The sequence below is a fragment of the Zeus faber genome (genome assembly GCF_960531495.2).
Source record: "Zeus faber genome assembly, chromosome: 8".
NCBI classification, from domain to species: domain Eukaryota; kingdom Metazoa; phylum Chordata; class Actinopteri; order Zeiformes; family Zeidae; genus Zeus; species Zeus faber.
In genome coordinates, this window is record NC_137195.1 from 18564043 (window position 1) to 18586542 (window position 22500).

Here is a 22500-nt window from a genome sequence, read left to right on the forward strand (position 1 = left end):
GGGACAGGATCTTTTTCTTCCAAAATGGATGCCGGCAAGAAACGAGCGGTCCAAGTTGTTTGATTAGCTAGATATGTTTTTTATAATAATAATATTAATAATAATAATAATAATAATAATAATAAATACATTATAATATTATTTATTAATAATAATATAATACAAATAAAATAATACAAATTTGTATTATTATTATTAGTTGTCGGTTTATTATTAATAATCGATTTGTTATTTGGTCCATAAAATGTCAGTCACTGTTTATTTATGAAAGATTTTATAGTTGCTGTTGTTGTTGTGGTGTTGCATGTGGTTCTGGCTGCTCCTCTGGTGCACTTCCAGCGCTCACTTTGGCTCTCCGACTCCCCCCCCCCCTCACCCCGTGTCTGCTTTCGTTGGCTGGAGCTTGTTGCGTGGCTCCTCGGCAGGACCAGATATTTTGCCTGCTTGATGTCTTTTAGGCGTCTGCGAGGCATCGGTGAGCTCTGGGAGAGCTCTCGGATCACGTCTTTAACGGTACACACATAGTGAACGTCGCTCAGAGGAGCGAGCGCCGATTTGACTGGGATCTGGGGCTTTGGTCGGCGAGCTCCAAAAAACTGTCTGCGAGGGGAAGAACCCGCCAGAACCACGAGGTCTGAACTCGGCATTAGACACATGCATAAGCGTGCACACACACACACACACGCACGCACACACACACACACACACACACACACACACACACACACATCCACATGCATCCACATGCATCCACATGCACACAGAAACTATATACAGTACAGGTATATACAGTACAGTCACAATATGAACAGATACAAAAGTAAATACAGACAGACACACACACACACACACACGCACACACACACACACATACACACACACACACACACACACACACACACACACACATACACACACACAGTGGCACAGTGGGGGTTCTGACTCTTTGTTAACAGCAGGTTGTTTGCGGGGCAGTGAGGTGGTGAATATTGACGCCAGCGCTATAGATTGAAGAGACCTGTAGGGTTTCTCTTCCTTTATCCCGCACTCCACCAGGCTTTATGGAGGAAGCCGTCCACGCCCGGCTGCACTTTACCATAAGCAGGGAGTGAGTGTCCGGGAGGCCTGTCGCAACGGCTGAGGAAGCACATTGTGTCCACCTCTGTGCTCTTCCTAGACGGAGAGAGAGAGAGAGAGAGAGAGAGAGAGAGAGAGAGAGAGAGAGAGAGAGAGAAATAAACACTTAAGCAGTACATACAACTTACTGGGATCATAGTATGTGGCACTAAACTTCTGTTTATGTGAATGTACCTGGATGAATGAATTGATTCTGAACTGGTTGAATAAAAAGAGAAAATAAAGAATGTTTCTCATTGATAGTTGTCGGCTAAAACTGTGTGTGTGTGTGGGTGTGGGTGTGGATGTGGGTGTGGGTGGGTGTGCGTGTGCGTGTGCGTGTGCATGTGGGTGTGGCTGTGTGTGTGTGTGTGTGTGTGTGTGTGTACGTGTGTGTGTGTGTGTGAGAGAGGTTTGTGGTTCAACTAATGCCATGGACACACTGTACGACTTTCAAAGTAATTTGATCGTTGTACTATTCACACTACACAACTTTTCTTTTATATTCAATTTATGACCACTATCATTTTTTTTTTTAATAAAACGCAGAATTTAAATAAGAAATATGTTAAAAACCTGAGAAGTAAAGGTAAATAGGTATGTTGTGTGTTTCTGGCCGCTACTCCGCTGCACTCCCGTCTCTCCCTCTCGGCTCCTCCCTTCCCCTTGTTTGTTTCGTCACTCCTGACTCGAGCCCCACACGACCAGATATTAAACCTGCTTGATGTCTTGCCGGTGCCTGCAAGCCATCAGGGAGCACTCGGCGAGCAGTCAGATCGCGTTGTGATCCGTTCACACCTTGCCTCCGATCTCGGGCTTTGCTCGGCAATCTCCAAAAACCTGCCGGCGAGTGGAAAATCAGGCTAAAATCTTGTAGTCTGAACTCCGCATAAAGTGTTTAAAGCCATTATCGGATGACTTCTTTTTTTTTTTTTCAGAACTTTTTCAGCACTGCTAAAGTGTTGTTTGTGGCCTCGTGGGCTCTGAGTGCCGCACAACCGCACCATTCAGCATTAAGCACCACTTATTCAAATCAGTCCAACAGCTCAGCGGAATTGTCTATTTTCATACCACTCTGCCTGCTCTGTGCCGGTTAGCTTTCCATTTTGTGTAATTTACAATTTTGATTTGCTTACAGTCCTATTGTCAACGCGGCACTGCTGTTTCTGTAAATGTTATATAATAACATAGAGTCAGTGTATGTTCAGTATGTGTGTGTACCTGAGTAGTATCATAATACGTGTTTTTGAGACTTCTCTGCTGCAGCACAACAGAGCAGTATTTATATACATATTATATGAGGGTCCAACTTCAGAGCCACCAGACATCAACTTGCAAACGTGAGGGATTCGACATCATCCCACCAGAGGCTGGGGCTCGATCCGAACGTGTTGCGCAGGCTTTTATCAATAATAGATCATGCTCCTTCACCACAGTTAAAGAGAATTCCTCTCCGCCACGGTTGGGAAGGGTATCCCCTGTATTCCGTTATCCCATGCAGCCCCTACAACCCTCTCACCATTAAGCATCTGTTCCACATCCACCCCCCTCCGTCGCCCTCCGTCGCCCTCCGTCCCCCTCCGTCTCTCATCAAAAGGTCCTCATTTCAGCCATCCCCAGAACCCGCCGTAGCCCCTCTGCTCATGCTTGTGCTCATCAGATCTCTCTATTTTTCAACCGTGTGAATAAAACATACAGGAATGTTCTATACATAAGGGGTTGGGGTAAATGGTCACTTGGAGTCTCAACGTGCAATTTACAGGGGAAGGTGGCAGAAGATGGTGATGGGGCGACAGTACACTGTTCATTCAGTCCCTCGGACCTCCAAAATGTTAGATGGGCCAGAGATGGTTCCCTGCTGCCTGCCAGCATTGCTATTGTCCTGTATTCCAGGGCTGGAAAGTAATAAAGAACAAGTATGTTGTTATTGTACTTTAGTACAGTACACTTTAGTAAGTATCTTCTTATAAAAAAGACAAGTATGTTTTTACTACATTTCTAGTGAAATGTCAATGGTATATTTTCACTTTTAGTAAATTTGTGTCAGGGTATTTGTATTTTTTACGTAAGTAAAAGCTCAGTGTACTTCTTCCACCACTGCTGTCTTCCTAATATACTGCCTGCATCACACACAGCATGGCTGGCAAAGAGCACAAAGGTGGAGGACGCTTTAAGCATCGTGTTGACAGGTTGCTCGCCTCGTTCCCCGATCCCGGAATCAATGGGAAAGCTTCGACGCATCCACACTACCGGGTATCGGGAACTAAATGTTCCGAGAGGGAGGGCCAGGAGAGAGTCTCTGGTGTCTCGTACTTATCATTTCACTGGTGTTTACTTTCTCTCTCTCAAACACACACACACACACACACACACACACACACACACACACACGCACACACACACACACACATGCATGTCTACCTTCACCTCTGCGCCCCGCCGCGTTTTTCCATTTACCCCGAGATGTGTTGATATTATTTACCAGCCTGCCTTGTTAATGTTCCAGTTCCTCACATCTGTTTCCTTCAACTGGTGATCAGGGGAGAAACATCAATTGGTAATAAAATGCCTCAGCCTGTAATTACTACCTGAATTATTATAATTGCCTAATGTTGATGATGCAGCCTCCGCGCTTCACCCTTGGGCCCAGCAGAGAACCACCAAAACACTGAGAGTCGTGTGTGTGTGTGTGTGTACGCGTGTGTGTGTGTGTGTGTGTGTCTGTGTGAGTGTTTGCCCCCTACATGTTAAATACCATTGATGGTTAACTGCTCAAAGTATTGATTAAATGTAAATATGGAATATTCACACAAACTCACAAACAAGATTTACTAAATAATGAATCTGCCTTATTGACTTTCTCTGGTAGTGCTGAGGAGAGTAACCGCTCCCCACAGGTTTCAGGGCAGCTCAGCGAGTTTAGGCCCAGAAACCCAGTCGCTTTCAACATTCCAGGATTTAGCCCCACGCCAGTACAGAATATAGACATCAAACGGAAGCAGATCCATCGCATTGATTAAAATAAAAACATGTCAATCGGGAGGCGCCATGAAGTGATCAAGATCGTGAGTAGGGCTCCGGTTCACGTTTAGCTCGAAATCAGTCTCATCATGTGCCGAAAATGAACCACCTTCCTTTTCTCCCCTTTCATTCCGCTGTCAGACGCCGGAGCAAAACGTGCCCGAAAAGTAAACAGCCGCGCGCCCCGCCCGTCTCCCCGCTTCAGGCGCTGTAGCTCATCCGAGCGAGGAAGAAAAGAGTGGGAGTCGTGTCTGCGTAATGTCACTGCTCTTACGTCGATTATTTTTATCCTCCTCTATTTATAATCGTTCCTCTGTCCTACATATGTCTCGGGCAAAGCGCCGACTTTGGTCTCCCGGGAGTCCTTTGTCGCTAAAAAGCTTCTTTGCTCTCTTTCTGTCGGCGCCTCGTGATGAGGTCAGATGGAAGAACATCATGGAGAGGAACGTCTCTCTCTCTCTCTCTCTCGCCCTTTGATATGCTAAGTGGCAGTGAAACCAATTCCGAGCTAAAAATATAATAAAATTGTATTTTATTGCTTACATTTGATGTGGCGATTGATTATGGGCTGAGGATTGGCTGATCTATCACAGGTGTGGAGGGGGTCTCACCCAAGATTGATTGATTCCTCGGGGTCAGGACATGCCTGTCTGACGCGACTGACGCGGGTGCGTTTGGGGCCTGGCGGACGCCGCTCTGACTCCTGGCTGATACTGCTGAGTGTCGCGGAGTCTGAGCGGAGCAGAGGGTGGGGGTGGGGGCGGGGGCGGGAGTGGGGAGAAACGCAGAGACGCCGCTCTGTCGAACAAAAAAAAAAAAGAAGAAGACGAAAGAAAAAAAAAAAAAAAAAAGGAAGCTCCGGCGAGTGAGGAAGTGAGGCGGTGAGTGGATTAGGGAGGAGAGCAGTTTAAAGGGATGGCTGCCTCCTTTATGTGAGGTCCCCATTCAGCTGACGGGCACCGTCCCCCCACGCCGCCCCCCACTCGCCGCCCCCACCTATCTCCCCGCTGTTGACAGAAGCTCCACTGGTGCCTTATTTTTTTTTGTTCTTTTTTCTTTTCCCTTAAACCAGTAATCCCCCCCCCGCTCTGTCTGCCCACACCTTTTTCCCCAGGTGTAACTCTCTCTCTCTCTCTCTCGCTCTCTCTCTCTCTCTCTCCCCCTCTTTCTCAGCCTCTGGGCTTCACTCGCTCTGATTAGAATACCTGTGGATCCTTGCACCACAATCCTCCTGTTCAAACGAAAAAGCGATAAATATTCCTGGCGAATTACCACCCCCAGCAAACGTAACATTTACACCATCCCAATGTGTCGGTACACCTTCACACATGCTCTGTTTTTTCCCTTTTTCTTGAGAGGTTTGTGCACACTGTCGGTGTTAATTTGTCTATTAAGAGCGTGTGAGTCTGCGCGCGTGCATGTACAGCCCGCCGGTGTATGCGCCCGTGTGTGTATTACCGTGTGTGTGTGTGTGTGTGTGTGTGTGTGTGTGTGTGTGTGAATTAGAGAAGAGGAGAAGGCGAGTGTGACCGTGGGTGGCTGTGTGGGTGTAAGCATGCATGTGGAGCAGCCGTGGGTGAGGCGCCTTGCTCCCCAGCGGGCGCGGTGGGCGCTCAGGGGAGTGGGAGTTCGCTACGTGGCACAAGGGGGGAGGTTTGGTTGTTCAACCTGCGGGAGGCTCCTAATTGAATCAAGACTAGTTATAATGTTGTTGTTGTTTCATTTGCCTTGTATTTTTTTCAATTCAAAACATCTGTCCTCTTGTGGGTGAAGTAGCATTGTGCTTTGCTACGCAACTGAGTGCAAGTGTTTATGTGCTTGTGCGTGTGTGTGTGGTTGGGTTTGTGTGTGTGTGTGTATGTGTGTGGGGGGGGGGGGGGTTATGTGTGAAGGAGCTATAAACGGTGTGATCGGTCTGATTCATCATTTTTGTGGGAGCAGCACGGCGGAGTTGTCTTGAAATATAAGCTCCATAACATAACACACCTTAAGTACCTCCATCGTTGTTCTGAGCTGGCACACACACACACACACACACACACACACACACACAAACACACACATTCTCTGACACGCACCCGTACACTCTCATCGTGAACATCATGGAGGACGACATCTCTTTTTCTCTCCCACCCCCCCCCCCCTCTCTCTGTCTCTCTCTCTCTCTCTCTCTCTCTCTTTCTCTTTCTCTCTCACTCTCTCTCGCTCTCATACACACACACACACACACACACACACACACACACACACACGGATATTCTTGTACTGGTATCAAAGTGAGGTCAGAGTAACGAGTACACTTTAAATCCAAAAGATAGTCATTTCCAGTCTCCACAAGTATAGTAACACAAGCGGGCATGCGCGCGCACACACACACACCCTCTTTCGCCCACACACACACACACACACACACACACACACACACACACACACACGCACTCACTCGCCACCCACATCATTACAAGTTCCCGTGGACGTGCAAGTCGACGCTCAGGGCCCCCAAACTGCAGTCAGAGATACGTCCCCTCAAACGGAGAGCAATTTCCTCCAAAGGCACGGTTACATTTGAAATAAATAAACTCCATTATGCATAAAAGGAAAATCATTACCCGCTTTTAAAAGCCTTTATGAATATTTATAAAGTGTTTGTGTCACCACTTATTTGCCAGGCTTTTTGGATATTCCACTGCAAGTGCTCCCTATCTCTCTTTCTCTCTCTCTCTCTCTCTCTCTCTCTCTCTTCCCCCCCCCTCTCTCTCTCACGCTCCCTTACCCCTCTCTCTCTCTCTCTCTCTCTCTCTCTCTCTCTCGCTCTCTCTCTTGCGCCCTCTCTGCCTCGCTCTTTCTCTTTCTCTCTCTCTCTCTCTCTCTCTCTCCCCCCCTCTCTCTCACGCTCCCTTACCCCTCTCTCTCTCTCTCTCTCTCTCTCTCTCTCTCGCTCTCTCTTGCGCCCTCTCCGCCTCGCTCTTTCTCTTTCTCTCTCTCTCTCTCTCTCCACGCCCTTCCTCTCAGCACTCACAGTTTGGAAAAGGACATAACCATCATGAATGCTCAATTTAGACAATTTACCTTTGTTTCTTTTTTGTGTGGTTGCTGTGCTCGTGTGTGTGTGTGTGTGTGTGTGTGTGTGTGTGTGTGTGTGTGTGTGTGTGTGTGTGTGTGTGTGTGTGTGTGTGTGTGTGTGTGTGTGTGTGTTTGAGAATTGGGTTTTAACACAGCCTGCAGGTTCAAGGCTGCACCCTCCCCCAACGTGGCTGTGATTGTCGGGGTTAGTTAAAGGCAAGTGGTCTGCTGTTCCAGGAACGTGAAGGACAAACCAATCTAAGGGTTGAACAATGTAGAGCGAGAGAGAGAGAGAGAAAGAAAAGCAAATCGTTCCCCCCTTCTCCCCCCTCCCGTAAGGGTGAGTAGCGACATCTGCAAATGAAACCATTATCTTAACATTTCTGCCTGAGGCGTTTCTCGCTTCTGTGTATATATCCGTCTTTTTTGGTTTCACACACACACACACACACGCGCACACACGCACGCACGCACACGCACGCACGCACATCACTCATTCACACGTGCAAAGGCACACATCAAATCCTTCCTTTTCTCCAAACTTTGTTTTTCAGTTCTAGTTTGCAAAATATTTAGTGTAATGGAGGAAAGATAATATAGGTGCAGCTGCAGGTGACGCACGGTCGGCATCGAGGCGTCGACGAGGCAACGAGGGGTCGATCGCTGATTCATTTGGGGGGATGGGGGGGGGGGCTGCCGTGGCAAATGCGGTTTTGCTTGTCATAACAGATGCCGGAGCCGTGCCCGCGGGAGCGACTCCGCTCCGCACCTGTCTGTGATTCGGTTTCAGACATCCTTTAGCGTGTCAGAGCAGCCTTAACAGCTCCCCAGGCGTCTACCTGCAGACAGGGGTCTCTGCCATTTTTTTTTTCCTTCCCTTTTCCTTTTATTTTTTTCCTTTCCTTCCCTTCCCGGAGGGAGGAAAGGAGGCGAGAGCGGGACGGAGTCGGAGGGAAAACACAACAGAAGAGACGAGAGCGCGCCCGCGCGCGAGAGAGAGAGAGAGAGAGGTTCAGTGATCACCGTGGTAACGGAGAGTAATGGCGAGGCCGCGGGTCTGGAACAAATCACCTGTAGATGATTCCATTATCTGTATCCACAGAGGACTCGTTCGCCGAGCCCTTTGATCCCGACATCCAGGCGGAGGCCGAGGACTAATACTTTAAAGCGTGACATTCCCGGTTTACCAGTGCCATTAACAGGATGCCAGTGAAGCTCCTCGCTGTTGAGGCGAAAAAACATGTTTTGACCGAAAAAACGAGACCGGCCTACGTCAGCATGCGGGAGGGAAAGAAAGATAAATACAATTTTAGATTTTAGATTTGCAATCGGAGTAAAATGACGCAGCCATATATTTTCTTGTCATCAGTGATATAGCACAGAGCGATAAACACAGTATTTTCGTACGATATTGAATTCCAACACACGCTATATTTATTATCATCCCCCGCACACCTCCATCACCCCGGCGGACACCGCAGGGTTAACGTCTCTCCGTGTTCTGCCTTCTGCGAATCCCATTGAACGAGTTCATTACGCAGACAAGCCTGCTCGTTCCGCTGCATCCATCAGCCTTTGTTCCGTCTCAAAGGTCTCTCCCCGAAAGAAATACAAAGCAAAAAGACCATTTTCTGGAGTCCAGGAGACGGGCTCGGCCTCAGCCTCATCTCCCATCCTCAGCGCTTGGCACTTTTTTTTTTTTTTGCGATAAAGGCTCCGCCGTTGCCATGGAGCCCACCTGGCCGTGACCTTGCGGCGGAGCCAGAGTTCATTAGCGACGGAGAGGGCAGACGATGTGCTCACCAAGCCGGAGCTGGAGAGCTCCGAGCCGGTCCCTCGCTAAACGAGCGCGCCGCCTCGAAACAGGAAGTTCACGTTACACCCGGAGGTGTAGGTTTCTGTGCGCCGAACGCGGAATTGCTACGAATTTGGTTTGCTCTCCCATTATGTTTTCTCATTATTTGCAAAACACGACATGCTGCTCTCCCTCCCCCGCTCCCCCTTTTTTCACCACGGTCCACCGTATTAAGGGGAGGAAAAAAAAATCCCAGATTGTTGACAGAAAGCCATACCCCTGGGTTCCATTTGATTTGATTTTTATTTTCTCTGCTCTTTTCAAAAAGTAAAAAAAATAAAAATAAAAATTAATGAATAGGTCCTGGCCGCAATTCACTGCAAAATGAATCCGGAACATGATGACAAATGTGCGCTGAATAATTTCCCTGGATGATAAACATCGAGTGGGGAAACTTCTTAGCGATTTGCAGTGGGATGCTCCCTCTCTCTCTCTCTCTCTCTCTCTCTCTCCCTCGCTCTCTCTCTCTCTCTCTCTCTCCCTCGCTCTCTCTCTCTCTCTCTCTCTCCCTCGCTCTCTCTCTCTCTCGCTCTCTCTCTCGCTCTCGCTCTCTCTCTCTCACTCTATCTTTTAGAGACATGAGAGATTATATATATCTAGCAGTCTGTGGAGGTGGAGCCCGTACTACCCCATGCACTTTACTCCAGCGGAAAATAATGGATTTCCCATACATTGCTGTTGGGGTAAAGTGTATGTTTGTGTGTGTGTGTGTGTGTGTGTGTGTGTGTGTGTGTGTGTGTGTGTGTGTCTGTGTGTGTTGCTGTTTTGTTGTCCACAGTTTGTCAACAAACTGTTACACTATGTTGTCTCTTGGTTATATGCTGTATATATACACAGTATTACCCACAGCACACTGGTGGAATCGCGCCGAGTGGAAACGGCGGCGACGTTATATGCACATGTCATCTGACCCAGGGAACCTCTTCTCAGGACATTAAAGATCCACCATCGATCCCATTACAGCCTGGAGACAACGCTGGACCGGAGGCGCTGGGACCTGTATCTCCTAATTAATCTGCATGAGGGAGCGAGAGAGATAGAGGGAGAGAGAGAGAGAGAGAGAGAGAGAGAGAGAGAGAGAAAGAGAGAGAGAGAGAGCGAGGTAGACAAAGCAGGAGAAAAGGAGCACGTGCGCATACGTGTGTATGCAGGGTGTGATTTTTGGCCTGACTCAATGGGTTTTGTCGAGACTTCCTCATATCTCATCAGGGCCCCGGCTGATCTTTTAAACGGACTGGGATTACGCATTGTCGGGGTCGGTGTGGGTGGGGGTCGCAGCAAAATGAGAGAATTTCTTCACTTGCCGCCAAACCCTTGCACACAAATTCCCGCCAGCCTCCACCTCGCCTCGCCGCCCCCACCCCCCCCCTCCTTAGTTTGTTTCCCCTATGCTGGAGATAATATGGCACACTTGCCTGAGCACAGTAAATCAATATGCCTCAGCTAAGTTCAAAAAGAAAGCCATTCATTAAAACGAGAGCAGGAGCGAGCCTGCTGCTCCGAGTATCATCCCGACGTGGGAGAGTTAAGCTGTGGGGATTGTTATCATTGTTAAGCAAATACAGAGGGAGAGGGAGCGATGGAAGGAGAGAAATAATAAGATTTGCTCTCTGCGCTATTAGCGAACTGTATCTTCGAGGAGAGTGACGTGTGTGTGTGTGCGTGGGCGTGCATGCGCGCGCGGGCGTGCGTGTGTGTGTGTGTGTGTGTGTCGGCCCCTTGGGAGCACGGATGCCCACCTCAGCACACAGGGAATTAGCTCACGGTTAATGCAAAGTTGAGGATCAATTGCAGACGAAGTGTCCTATTTGACTGTCGGAGACCGTCTGCCTCGTCTGCGCCTTGTGTGCGGAAACGTCTCTACTCAGCGTGATAAAGTCACCAGAAAGTGCAACTGTGCACCCAGCACCGAGGGTCCTCATTCATCGTGTGTGTGGTTGCACAGAGCCGTGCATTAACCGCCAACCGGGTGCACGTACTGAGCACGTGAAGGCGAGGACGAAGCTTATTTGTACTTTTGTACATATTTGTAATCCCTCGGTATTTCTACTTTATTTTGTGTAGTTACATTACGCATCAACTTTATTCTAACTCAGCAATTCAAAGTCTCCAATGAAATCAACTGAAGGGTCTTTACAGTCAATGGAATTGACCCCACGGAAAGTGCAGCTTCCGTGCGTTGCTGGATTTTTCCCATTGTGATCGGATCGTTGCCATGAAAGCGACGTCATTACACAAATGCAATTTTGGCGAAAGCAACGGCTGCCCCTCAATGGCTGTGCCCATCTTGCGCATCTCTTCTTCTCTTGCCAAGATTTCCGCTTTTTCGCGATTCTGAATAAACCGTCCTCATCTTTTTTTGACCGCTCCATTTGAGACAATAGTTATTGGCTCCCATCGTGTGGGAGGTGTGTTGGGGGTGTTTCCTTCCGTACAAATGCTGATAATCCGGGGTCGGTGGTTTTACAAGGTGTAATACAGGTTTACTGGGATCGAATCTCTCTCGGATTTTCATCCCATGAAAGCGTCGACGCGGGTCGTGGGATTTCGTCGCGGCTGGGTCGAAATGCGTTGCCTAGGTGACTTGACCGGTTGCTCGCTGTTTGGTAAGATCCTTGGAATTGGACTGGACCGAGCTCTCCGACTTCCAAGAATCCGCTCTCTTCTTGTTGTGGTTTGTCGAGGGAACCGCTGACATTTCCAGATCTGAGAGCGGCTCGCGACGGCTGTGATGCTGGGGCGGGAGGGCTGGCATTTTGTCTCAGGGAGCGCTTGACAATGGCTGCGAAGCACTGACATTTGCGGAAGTGCCGGCCAACACCCTCCCGTGACTTCCTATCACGAGAAGGAGAAATTGCACAGCCGGCTATAGCAGTTATGGCTTTCGGCACCGTGAGGTATCAGGCGAAATGGCAGGAGATGAGAAGAGGCTGGGAGATCGTGTTTGGCCGTGGCTCAGGAGGGAGAGCGGGTCGCCTAGTAATCGGAAGCTTGCCGGTTCGATCCCCGGCTCCTCCTGGTTGTGTGCTGTTGTGTCCTTGGGCAAGATGAGTTAACCCCCTAACTGCTCCCCGGGCGCCGCTATATGGCAGCCTGCGGCTCCTAGCTACGTCAGTTACTAGGATGTAGAAATGCATTTTGTTGACTCAGTACTATGTGACAATGGCAATTAGTTGAATACAATCTAAAATAATCCTAATCCTGCGCTGTCCGTGCTATGTCCGACCGTCTCAATCTGAAATGTGTCCAGAGCCACATTCTGTTTATAACTATAACTGGTGCCGTGTTTAAATGCAGTTTGTCAGGAGTCATTTTTGGAGCGAACATTTTGTTTTGTTGGTTAACGGAGTGTAGTTGTTACTTAGCTTCACCCTTAGAACACGACATAACTGCCACTTTGCCTCGCCCCAAAAATCACACACAACTAGATGATTATGTCGATTCATTTGAAGTTTTGAAGTATGCATACGGCAAATGTAATCAAAGCCGCTGCACGACAAGACGACGCTCCGAGACAGGTCACTTGGTTAACCGGACACAAAAGAAGCAGGCGGCAAAATAACTCCTTGTGAGAGAGACAGAGAGAGAGAGAGAGAGAGAGAGAGAGAGAGAGAGAGAGAGAGAGAGAGAGAGAGAGAGAGAGAGAGAGAGGAGGACAGGTAAATTGCAGTAATACCGAAATGGAATGAAGAAACTGAGTAAGAGGCATAAGAAAAAAAGGCATTGGATGAAGTGCCAACGTGATAAAATAAATACAACAACCTTGTTGCAATTCTCCGGCGGCACCCGGTCTGAAGTGCCTTCAATCTTTTCCCTCCAAGCCTCCCTCGACTGCGGCAGGCAGCGCCGCTCCGAACCCTCCCGCTGTTGATCTCGCTTTGGAAAAAAAAAAAGGTGCAGACTACTCTCAACAAACAAGACCGCTGAATAATAACAACTTTGTGCAGGGGAAAAAAAAAAAAAAAAAAAATCCGCAAAGTGTGGAAATGTGGAAATGTACTGTATAGTGACTGGGGCGGGAGCAGGATTGTTCTGTTAACCACCGCCTGCGTTTAACACAGCAATCCTTATTTTAAAGTGGCATTCCATTCAAAATGTCAACGTTTTTTTTGGGTTTTTTTTCACCGTCCAGGTTCGCCCTCGTCTTCACTCTAAGACGGTCGCGTTCTTTTCTCCAAAGATTGCCCTCTTCCGAAACGGCTGCCTTGGGTTTTGTTCTTGTCGATTGTTAATTTGTCAGTTGAGGTGGTGTTTTTCTTTTTTGTTTTTTTTCCGTTGGTGGCGGAACCCCCATCCCGCCAACAGGGGAGACGGTTTCTTAAGAAGTGCCGTCTGAAAAAAACAATTTCATATTGGATTTTTTAACTAAAAATGATAACAGATTTCCACCTAGCTTAAATAAAGTTAATGGTACGAGCAGAACGCCTTGCAGTGAGCTGAGGCCAGTAGAACCCGAAACTCTACACAGTCGGGCCCTCACTTCTGAAAGTCTTGCATGTTTTTTTCATGAAGTTCCAAGTCCTCACTTTTTCTTTTCAAACCTTTTCTCCAGTCTCTGCTGCTCTTAAGTCTATCTCTACTTTGGAGTTTTTTTTATTTCATCAGCATTCCTCCCCCTCACCCCCACCATGATCCACTCCTCTGGCGACCGCCTCCATTGCATTTCCTCCGCTGCGTTCTGCCCTTCGTTCTTTCTTTCTTCCTTCCTTCACGTTTCCCCTTTATCACACCTGTCCCCGCTACCCCGCCCGTCTCATCCCTCTGTCTATCCCTGCCGGCTGCTGCGGCACAGCCTGAGCATTGATAAAGATGGAACATGTGCATGGAGTGCGTCGCCCCCCCCCGCTCCCCGTTCTGCTGCGCCGCCCGCTCTGACGCTGATCACTATCAAGCTGTCAACCACGGGCAGCGGAAAGAGGGGCGGGGAGATTCAGGGAGGGAGCCGCCTTATTTTTCTTCATAAATAATTTTTCACTCAACAGAAACGATGAGCCATAGCGGGGTTTCCTATTAATTTCCGTCTTTTTTATGTCGGAGGGTGAGGGGTGGATTGAGATGGATGATGTCTGGTGTCATCGCTGACGGCGACGCCCGGCCTACAGCTATCCGCACAGGTCCTGGGTTGAGTCAGTCACGGCCCGGTGAGGGAGGATTAGATACAGGGCCTTTATTCACTTCATGGAGGAGGATTAAACTGACACATTGCTCATGAACTCAATGGAAGGATCAGGGGGAAGGCTGAAGTCACCTGCATGTCTAACACTCTCTAAGCCAATCACTGTCAACATAGGTGGTTGGTGCTCCTCAGGCCTTTTCTCACCAATTCTAATTGTACAGCAGATTTAGATGCGCGTACTCCCTTTAGTTTAAGTGCCCGGATTGCACTCCGGGGGAACTGTTGCACTTTTGGACCATTTTTTGGTGTCTTTCATAGACAGATTTGCTCCGGTCCTTGTGATAAAAATCACCTTTAATTAGGAACCAACCTGTGTTTATAAGCTCGGTACCTTATCCCCAACCCATACCCACCGCAGGATAAGGCCAAAACAGTTATTTTAGTAAATCAAACAACATTTGTGCAACTAAGCACATTGATCAGATTAGGAATTCCCAGGTCTTTGTGGCGAGGGACGCAAGTAAGTACGCCCAAGTATACCAACTGATTAAAGAACTTTACACCAATACATTCCGCTTCCATTATGGTTATCAGAGCCAATAGACCATTACTTTTATCAAGTAATGTGTTTTTTTTTTCTTTTCAGCTCAACTCAACTGATGCTTGTTTTGATAGTTTGCTCATTAGTCATTCTTAACCAAACCTTTGGATTGTAATTGAAATTCCGCTCAACTTGCAAGACCAGCGGTATGTAGTACTCCCTTTATGACACTGCCAGTGTGATAATAATGTTTGGCTGTAAGAAGAAGATAGCTCCGGCAGGGAAGGTTCATCCGATACGTATTTACATTCAGGCATGGTGTCGGCTGTCCTGACGGTACAGTGCACACTGGTCTCGTCGGGTTTCGCGGCTCTTATCTAATGACTATGACTACGATGGGACGGGATGTGATTGAGGTTGAGGTTGAGCTCAAGGATCGATCACAATGTTTTTCCCAGTTTATTCGTTTCACAGCGCTTACCCACGAGAAATTCACCCGTGTCTATTTCTCTGTTGAGATAAAATAAAAGACTTCTGACCTCACGCCAAGGCTCACCTTCGCCAAGATCTGCCCTTCTGGTTCCTGTCCATCCTATCGACCACAATGTTAGTATCAGAGTCATAATTAATGATTCGCAGCATCAATTGATTGGGCGGGAGAGGTGTTTGATGTATGGCCCGATTAGGACACCCGCAGAAAGGGAGGGCGCTTTTATTTCATCAAGCTAGTCTTGGTGGTCTGTGTGGAGCTTTGGTGTCGTCCGGGACAAGACACAACAGAGGTCGTTTGTTATTCATTAAGCTCGCTTGAACGCGCCTGTGCTTATAAACCTCCGTTACGAAAAGCTATCGAACACGACTATTGTTGGTATACGTTACGTGAGTGATCTCTTCACCGTACAATTTAGGCCTGCAAGCCTGCATTGATACCCGGTAACCGTTTCCCCGCATATTCTGTTTGGGAACGTCATCTACATTTCCGAGGAGGAGGTTCACACTAACACGTGTCTGCGTTTCTCGCACTCAGGCATTACGAAATCAAAGGACTCCGGCGAGGCCTTTACGGACAGATGAATTAATTAGGACCGTTTCGAGTCGAGATAAGATAAGACTACATTAATCCCCGGGAGGGGGGAAGTCAGGAAACGTTGACAGTCTGTAACTGGACAGTTGTGCAAACCACCTCATGTGATGAACGCGATCAGAGATAACAGTAGACATGGGTTCACACTTGACTGTTTTTACTGACGAGTGAACACGCGACTCAGGGCTTACTGGGGTGGGTCAGGTCAGGAACGCATGAAGCCACCATGTCGGCCTTGTGCTGGCCTCGTGTTCGTTCACAGGAATCAGGGTGCCGACTCCGCTGAACAATTTCCATAACGGCTCTCGTCTTTGGTCTTAGTTCAAGACCAGCTCAACGATCATTTCCTGAAAGCTGACGATTCCTGTCTCAACCGGGTTTCATATAGGGAGGATCCCAAAACTGCTGCAGGAAAATGGCTGGATGAAGTTGGTCTTGGCGGCAATGGTACAGAAAACTCAAGGGTGGCTTAGATGAACGACAGCAGCATGGTTATTTGCACATTCGACAGAGATGTTTGATCTAAGGTGGCTACTGGGGACAAATGTTAAGACGTATATTATAACCAAATCTAAAGATATATCTAGATGCAAGATGCATTTCTGAAGGGGTTCAGTGTGGTTGTATGTAATATTCCCTTCGATTGCTTGTGGTATAAATGTTAACTCAACAAACCTTTAAAACAAGGGAAGAAATAATGCTTTTTCCATCCTCAAATATCATATCCTTATTCATGCTTCCTCAGCCGTGTGCCTGCTGAATACTTATTGCTATGATGCACAATATAAAATTAGATATTATAGCAGGGTGAACTCTATCCTGCAAATAAAAGAGGTGAGTTAATTGTATTTGGAATCGTTTACCCTCTGCTATGTCCCTGACGGCGAGCGCTCTGGTCTGACTGGAGATTTGATTTGATCAGTTTTGATGAAGTGGCGGTGATGGAATTCTCTCTCGGCCGATCGCTGGCTGCAGGTCCCGGAACGTGGTTTTTGCTTTTAGTTTTGCTCTACGGTGGGCGAGCGTGCGTCCGGATCTTCACTCAGACCCATAAGGACACATTCACTCCGCGCCTGCGTGCACCAAACGTGGAGGCACGGGGGAAATTATTCAGCCATTTGGGACCCCTTTGACCCCCTTTTGTGCCTCGAATTCCATTCTGACCTCATTTGATTTTTGAGACGTGCGAGAAAAAAGTCCGAAAGACGACTTTAGATTTTCTAATTCATTTATGGAACTTTTACGGAACTTGTGTTTTCGACCACATTCCTATTCAAGCCTCTCGCTCAGTCTGTCACCTTTCCGGCGTTTACATCCAGGCTCATTCATCAGCGCGCTCATCAGCCCGTTATTTTTCTTTTCCCTCCGTCAAACCATCCAGACATTCTCAGCAGGATACTCTGCTTCCCTGCGTGTGAACGGACCGTTTCCGAACGCTCAGCTTCCAATTATAGAACATCCCGCTTAACTGATGCTTATTAATTCCTTCAAACTCATTATGGCATGCAAAATAGGGATTTCCCATGAGATGAATACTAATGAAAAAAAAAATAATACAAAAATACTTTTGTGGGTTCCGCGACTGCCGCTGCCGATGGTCTTTGTGTTTTGTTTGCTTTGAGGTGGGATCATGGTCCACACAACAATGCCAGGATATCTCAACAATACCAAGATATCTCAGAGTTTTTTGTAATTCCGTAATGAACCTGTGTCCAAGTGCAAAGCGGGCAGTGATTTGCGTTTGCGTGTATTTGCGCTTTTTCCAAACACACTCGGCGGTTGAAGAAATGATATTTGCGGCGTGCGGCGGATCGTTTTCGCGTCTAGACGTCGGGCCGCGCCCTCAGTGGAGCGGCGCGGCAGCGGTAAATGAAGAACCGCGCCTCGCCGACAGACACTGAGCTGGCAGGGCCGGGGCCCGACGGGGCCCGCCCAAACAAAACACTTCAATCTCTCGCCGCTGCACTCCGGCGCTCCCCAAGGGCTTGATTGATTGATCCGCCGGCCAATCGGAGGACATTGATCTGAGAACCCCCCGCCCCACAGACATACGCCCGCGCACGCTCTCGACTCCACTCTCCGGGCTTCCTCTCCGTCCATTCATCTGCTGCCTGTCAAAAGTATTCACTGGAGGGCTGTAGCGGCGCAGCCAACACTTTTAAACACACTTTCACAGATTTCTAAAGACAATAGCTCACAGTGCGGCGTATTTAACCAATATTTCTGTTGTATCCTCCCCGGAACGGGCTTCTGAAATACGAGCGCACGTCCTTCCGTGGCTCGCGGTTTATTTGTGCATCAGGATATTAAAGAACTGCTTCTCAATGCTCATGGATCGTGGAGCAGTTTTAATTTACAGGGTTTAAACTGAGATTCTGCTGAGAGTATTGGATTTGGAACAAAGCCACAGAGAGGGTTATGTGGTTTGTTTATTTGACATCCGTTAACTCATAAATGTATCCTCCGTTAATCAACTGTCTCTCTCTCCCTCGACAGGCGGAATATTCGAGTCCATCGAAAGCAGCCCGTCCGGCGCCGAAGAACTAGCCTTTAAATTTGCTTTGAACACAATCAACAGGAACAGAACCCTGCTGCCCAACACCACGCTAACCTACGACATCCAGAGGATAAACATCTACGACAGCTTTGAAGCCTCCAGAAAAGGTGGGATCCGTCGCGGCTGCAGAAATTCGCCTTCCGGCGTAAACATGCTTTTTCGGTGAAAGGGCTGCTCGCGCGAACGTGCGCGCGCGTGCGCGGCGCCTCTCCGGCGCGTGGCGCGGCTCGTTTGCTATGCTGCTCCCGTTTTGCATTGCAAATGCCTTCCCTGTTTGTGGGCCCTGAGCTGCGGTGGCTCAGATTGGGACAATTATAATCACGCGAGGGAGAAATGGCTGCACCACTTTGAATGTAAACAGAGGGAATTGATTGGTTTCAGGTAATGACTCGGCGGCAGTAATTCAAAGACCCGTCTGCCCCCCGGAGACAGCCTATAAAGTCCTATAAACTACCAGTTTTGTGGGCGCATCGGGCTGACATTTCAAGTCTCTTATCAATTATGGGTCATTACGTCCTGTCCCAGTGGTTGCGGCAACTCCCTTATATGAAATAAGGTGATATCGGTCGGTTTGTCCAGAATTTAAGAAGGAATCTAGCAAACCCAGATGCAGCGGCGGCGCCAGCGGATTCATATTTGGGGGTGCCGAGGAGGAGCTCGACTATTAATTAGGGTTGCAACGGAACCGTGGGTTTTACCAGAGCGTGTTAAGACATACTGAGCGATAGAAAAGTACGACAGAATCGGACTCTCGCTCAGAACTAGCATCCGCAGCCTCACGCACACACACACACACACACGCACACGCACACGCACACAGAGCGAGATGGAAACGTCATGCACCGCTGTTGGTCGAAAAACACAATATCTATTTTATTCATTGAAGGAAAATGACATTTGTGAAGATGTTACGAAATTTCTTGGAGGGGCTTAAACTCCCCCCGAGCTCCCCCCTCGCGCCACCCCTGCCCAGGTGGAGCCCACGGATGGAGCAGCTTTTCCATTCGCTCAGCCCTATATTGTGCAGTTTAATGGGAGAGAGCTTCTTTTGCTTGGTTTTTTTTTGTTTTTTTAATCTGTTTCATCAGGCTTAGCACAGTGTTATACTGTAAATGTAGAGAACTGTTAAGGGAAAAAAGCTGTTTCGTATAAATGATGCGATAACCTTTAAATGTGGGTAAAATGTTCTTCCACAGCTTGCGATCAGCTCTCTTTGGGGGTGGCGGCCATCTTTGGTCCTTCGCACAGTTCCTCAGCCAACGCGGTCCAGTCCATTTGCAATGCCCTGGGCGTGCCCCACATCCAGACCAAATGGAAGCACCAAGTGTCCGACAACCGGGACGTCTTCTACGTCAGCCTCTACCCGGACTTCTCCTCTCTCAGTCGCGCCATCCTGGACCTCGTACACTTCTTCAAGTGGAAAACAGTCACGGTGGTTTATGACGACAGCACAGGTAAGGCCGCAGACTTTTTCCATTGTGCTTCATTTACACTCAGTCCGCCCGCCCCGCGCACTTCCCCTTCCCAGCAATGAGGAGAACATTAGATAAATATGTAAGCGATGATGCACTCCAAGGTGTCCCAATAATAGGTAAATTAAGCCATGTAGCCCGATAACTCGACTTGCAGTGTGGTAGTTCCTCTTCTCTACCCTGTGTGTATTGGTGCCGATACTGGAGGGTTCCTACAATGCATTGGGGTGCATTGTCACGTCTATACTTCCATCCAAGACGGGCTGTGTTTATATTTAAACTCTTGAACTTGAACTTGAACTATTTTGCACTGAAAATTGAAAACGCTAATGTAAAACAGCAAACAAAGTCTTTGTCGTGTTGGTAACCACTTTGTATTCTCCGATGCATCCCACACTACTGCATTTGCAAGCAGGGGTAGAGACCTGTTTTACCGATATATGACACTCGCCAGCCAATCAGAAAGGAGCATGCTCTAAGCTTTAATTAGTCATCTAGCCGAATGGAGATCAAGATCTTTTTTGCCAGAAAAACAACTTCCCCGTACAAAGCCACAAACAAAACAATTTAGTCACAGCTCCGGGGGTAATCCTACATCGAACAACACCTGGGTTCCTAATTTAATCTAAAAATCCCCAAAACGCCGTAGAAAATATTTTCAACAACTCCCTGAATTGAAGTGTGTGGCTGAGAGGCTTCTAATGAGGCTTCATTAAAGATATGTTGCTTGATACTGAGGAGGGGAGGGGAGGAGCGCGCACAAAGCCCCCCCCCCTCCTGCTCGTTCATGCGCTCAGTGTCAGGACGGCAGGCAGCAAACGACCCAGCATGTTCCGTATGCCAAGGGTCTGTTTGGGCGTGGGCCTGTGCACGCGCTGCCAGGTGTCCCCGAGCGCTCTCCAGCCTACACGCACCCTCCGCTTTGGCCCGGAGGACCTTCCTCGTACTTATTTTATTAGTATTCACATCCACGCACACATACACATGTTCGGTTTTCCAGCTTCTCAAGTAAGAATTGAGATTCCGCTGTCATGTCCATACTACTGCATATGCCCTGGACGGTTTGATTCAACCCATCACGTCACGACAGGGTCCGGTTTTCCAAGGGTATTTCTACTTTAAGTATAGGTTATGTGTGTGTGTGCGTGTGCTTTTCCCAACACCGGTTGCGCGGTTTATGTATACAGGGCATTTGAGGGCAAAAGCGGCATTGAACGAGCAAGAAACCCATCCCAGAAAATAGACAATCATATAGATCCGGTTGAATAGATTGGTCACTTTATCAAATGTGGCCCTGTATTAATCATCGGTTTGTTTTTTAAACGGCATTCTGAAATGGATCACGTCAAGCGAAAGCTGTTGACTTTTCACAGAATCAATATCCAGAGAAGCGTGCGCATGTGTGCGGCTATTGCGTGCATCTCTTCACCGCCGGTTCCCTCGGCCTCTTTAAGGAGGAATTGATTTGCGGCTGATCCCGCCACCCCATATAATTAAGGCGTAAAGTGGACATAGCTGGTTCACTATAGGGGTTAATAGTGGCTTGATTTTCTGTCTCTGCGATAGGAAATGAGATGCCGGATTGACCCGCAAGCGGCTTCACCTTCCTTTTACCCTCTGTTTACACCGGTGACCCCACAGCGAGGGGGAAGATAGCGGCGATGGCGAACACTCGGGGATAAAAAAAAAACTCGACCGCGGGCGGCGGAGCTGACTCGCGTCCCCCCGCCACCCGCTCGGTTCAAGAATTGCGTTTCGCAAAGAAATGATGTGCATGGTTTCTTCTCTCGTATTTGGCAAGACGGCATGCTGTTGGCCAACATATTGGAAAAGCCAGCGTACCAGAACGTCTTTATTACGATATAATTCTCATGGGCCCCCCCTCGTCGTCCTGCGCCGTTTTCAGCATTGTCTGCTTTTTCAGAGAACGGGGGCTGGATACACTTGAGAGGGGGGAAAAAAAAAAAAAAAGGAAAAAGGACCCAGGCAGCCTCACGTTGTGCTGTTTTCCCACCAACCAGGGGACCAGATGAGCAAATCAATAACCATAGTGGGACTCCTCTAACGGCTCAACTTTATAATGACAAGAACTGCGGCGGCGGGAGCATGTGTTCCTCGCCACCCCCCCCCCAACCCACACACACACACACACACACACACACACACACACATCCTCACGCAGCTGGGAAGGAACGCCGCCGCTGTCGCCGGAAAACTTTGATTAGGTCGCGAGGGAGGAACTCGCCGGCTGCACGAAGAATCAATCTGAAAGGAGCGCTCCTCCTCGCTCCGCGGCGGAGTCTGCAGCCTGAGATATACTGTACACCGGGCCTCATCAACTGGCGTCCCGCGGGCCACAATGTGGCCCACGTATCGACGCGGGCCGGCCCCGTGAATACGTTTGGTTTGGTGACGAACTGTGGTTACCTTGATTCCACGTTTACCTGTGGCGCTTAAAGTACCAAAAAAACAGATAAACAACCAGGGAGAATACCATCTGGGAATGTTAGGGTGAGCACATTTAAGTGTAGCGCACATTAGGCAGGGGAGTGACTGATGAGGCCGCCTATAGGAAGCGCCGGCCCTACACACACACACACACACACACACACACACACACACACACACACACACGCACCCCTAAAAGCTAAAAGCACACAATTCACAGCGAGTGG

General features: G+C 48.4%; 1 protein-coding gene across 2 annotated transcripts in view; it reads left to right on the top strand.

The window, feature by feature from the left end:
* grik2 (glutamate receptor, ionotropic, kainate 2) overlaps nucleotides 1-22500 on the top strand; it is a gene marked incomplete at its 3' end in the record, with an annotated part of 152430 nt that overhangs the window by 23018 nt on the left and 106912 nt on the right. Inside the window, exons 2-3 of one of the 2 annotated variants that reach the window (XM_080005174.1) lie at nucleotides 18293-18460; nucleotides 19550-19831. In XM_080005174.1, the coding sequence (XP_079861300.1) occupies nucleotides 18293-18460; nucleotides 19550-19831 (450 nt within the window). The remainder of the gene's footprint in view (nucleotides 1-18292; nucleotides 18461-19549; nucleotides 19832-22500) is intronic. The other variant, XM_080005175.1, reaches the window with a different exon arrangement.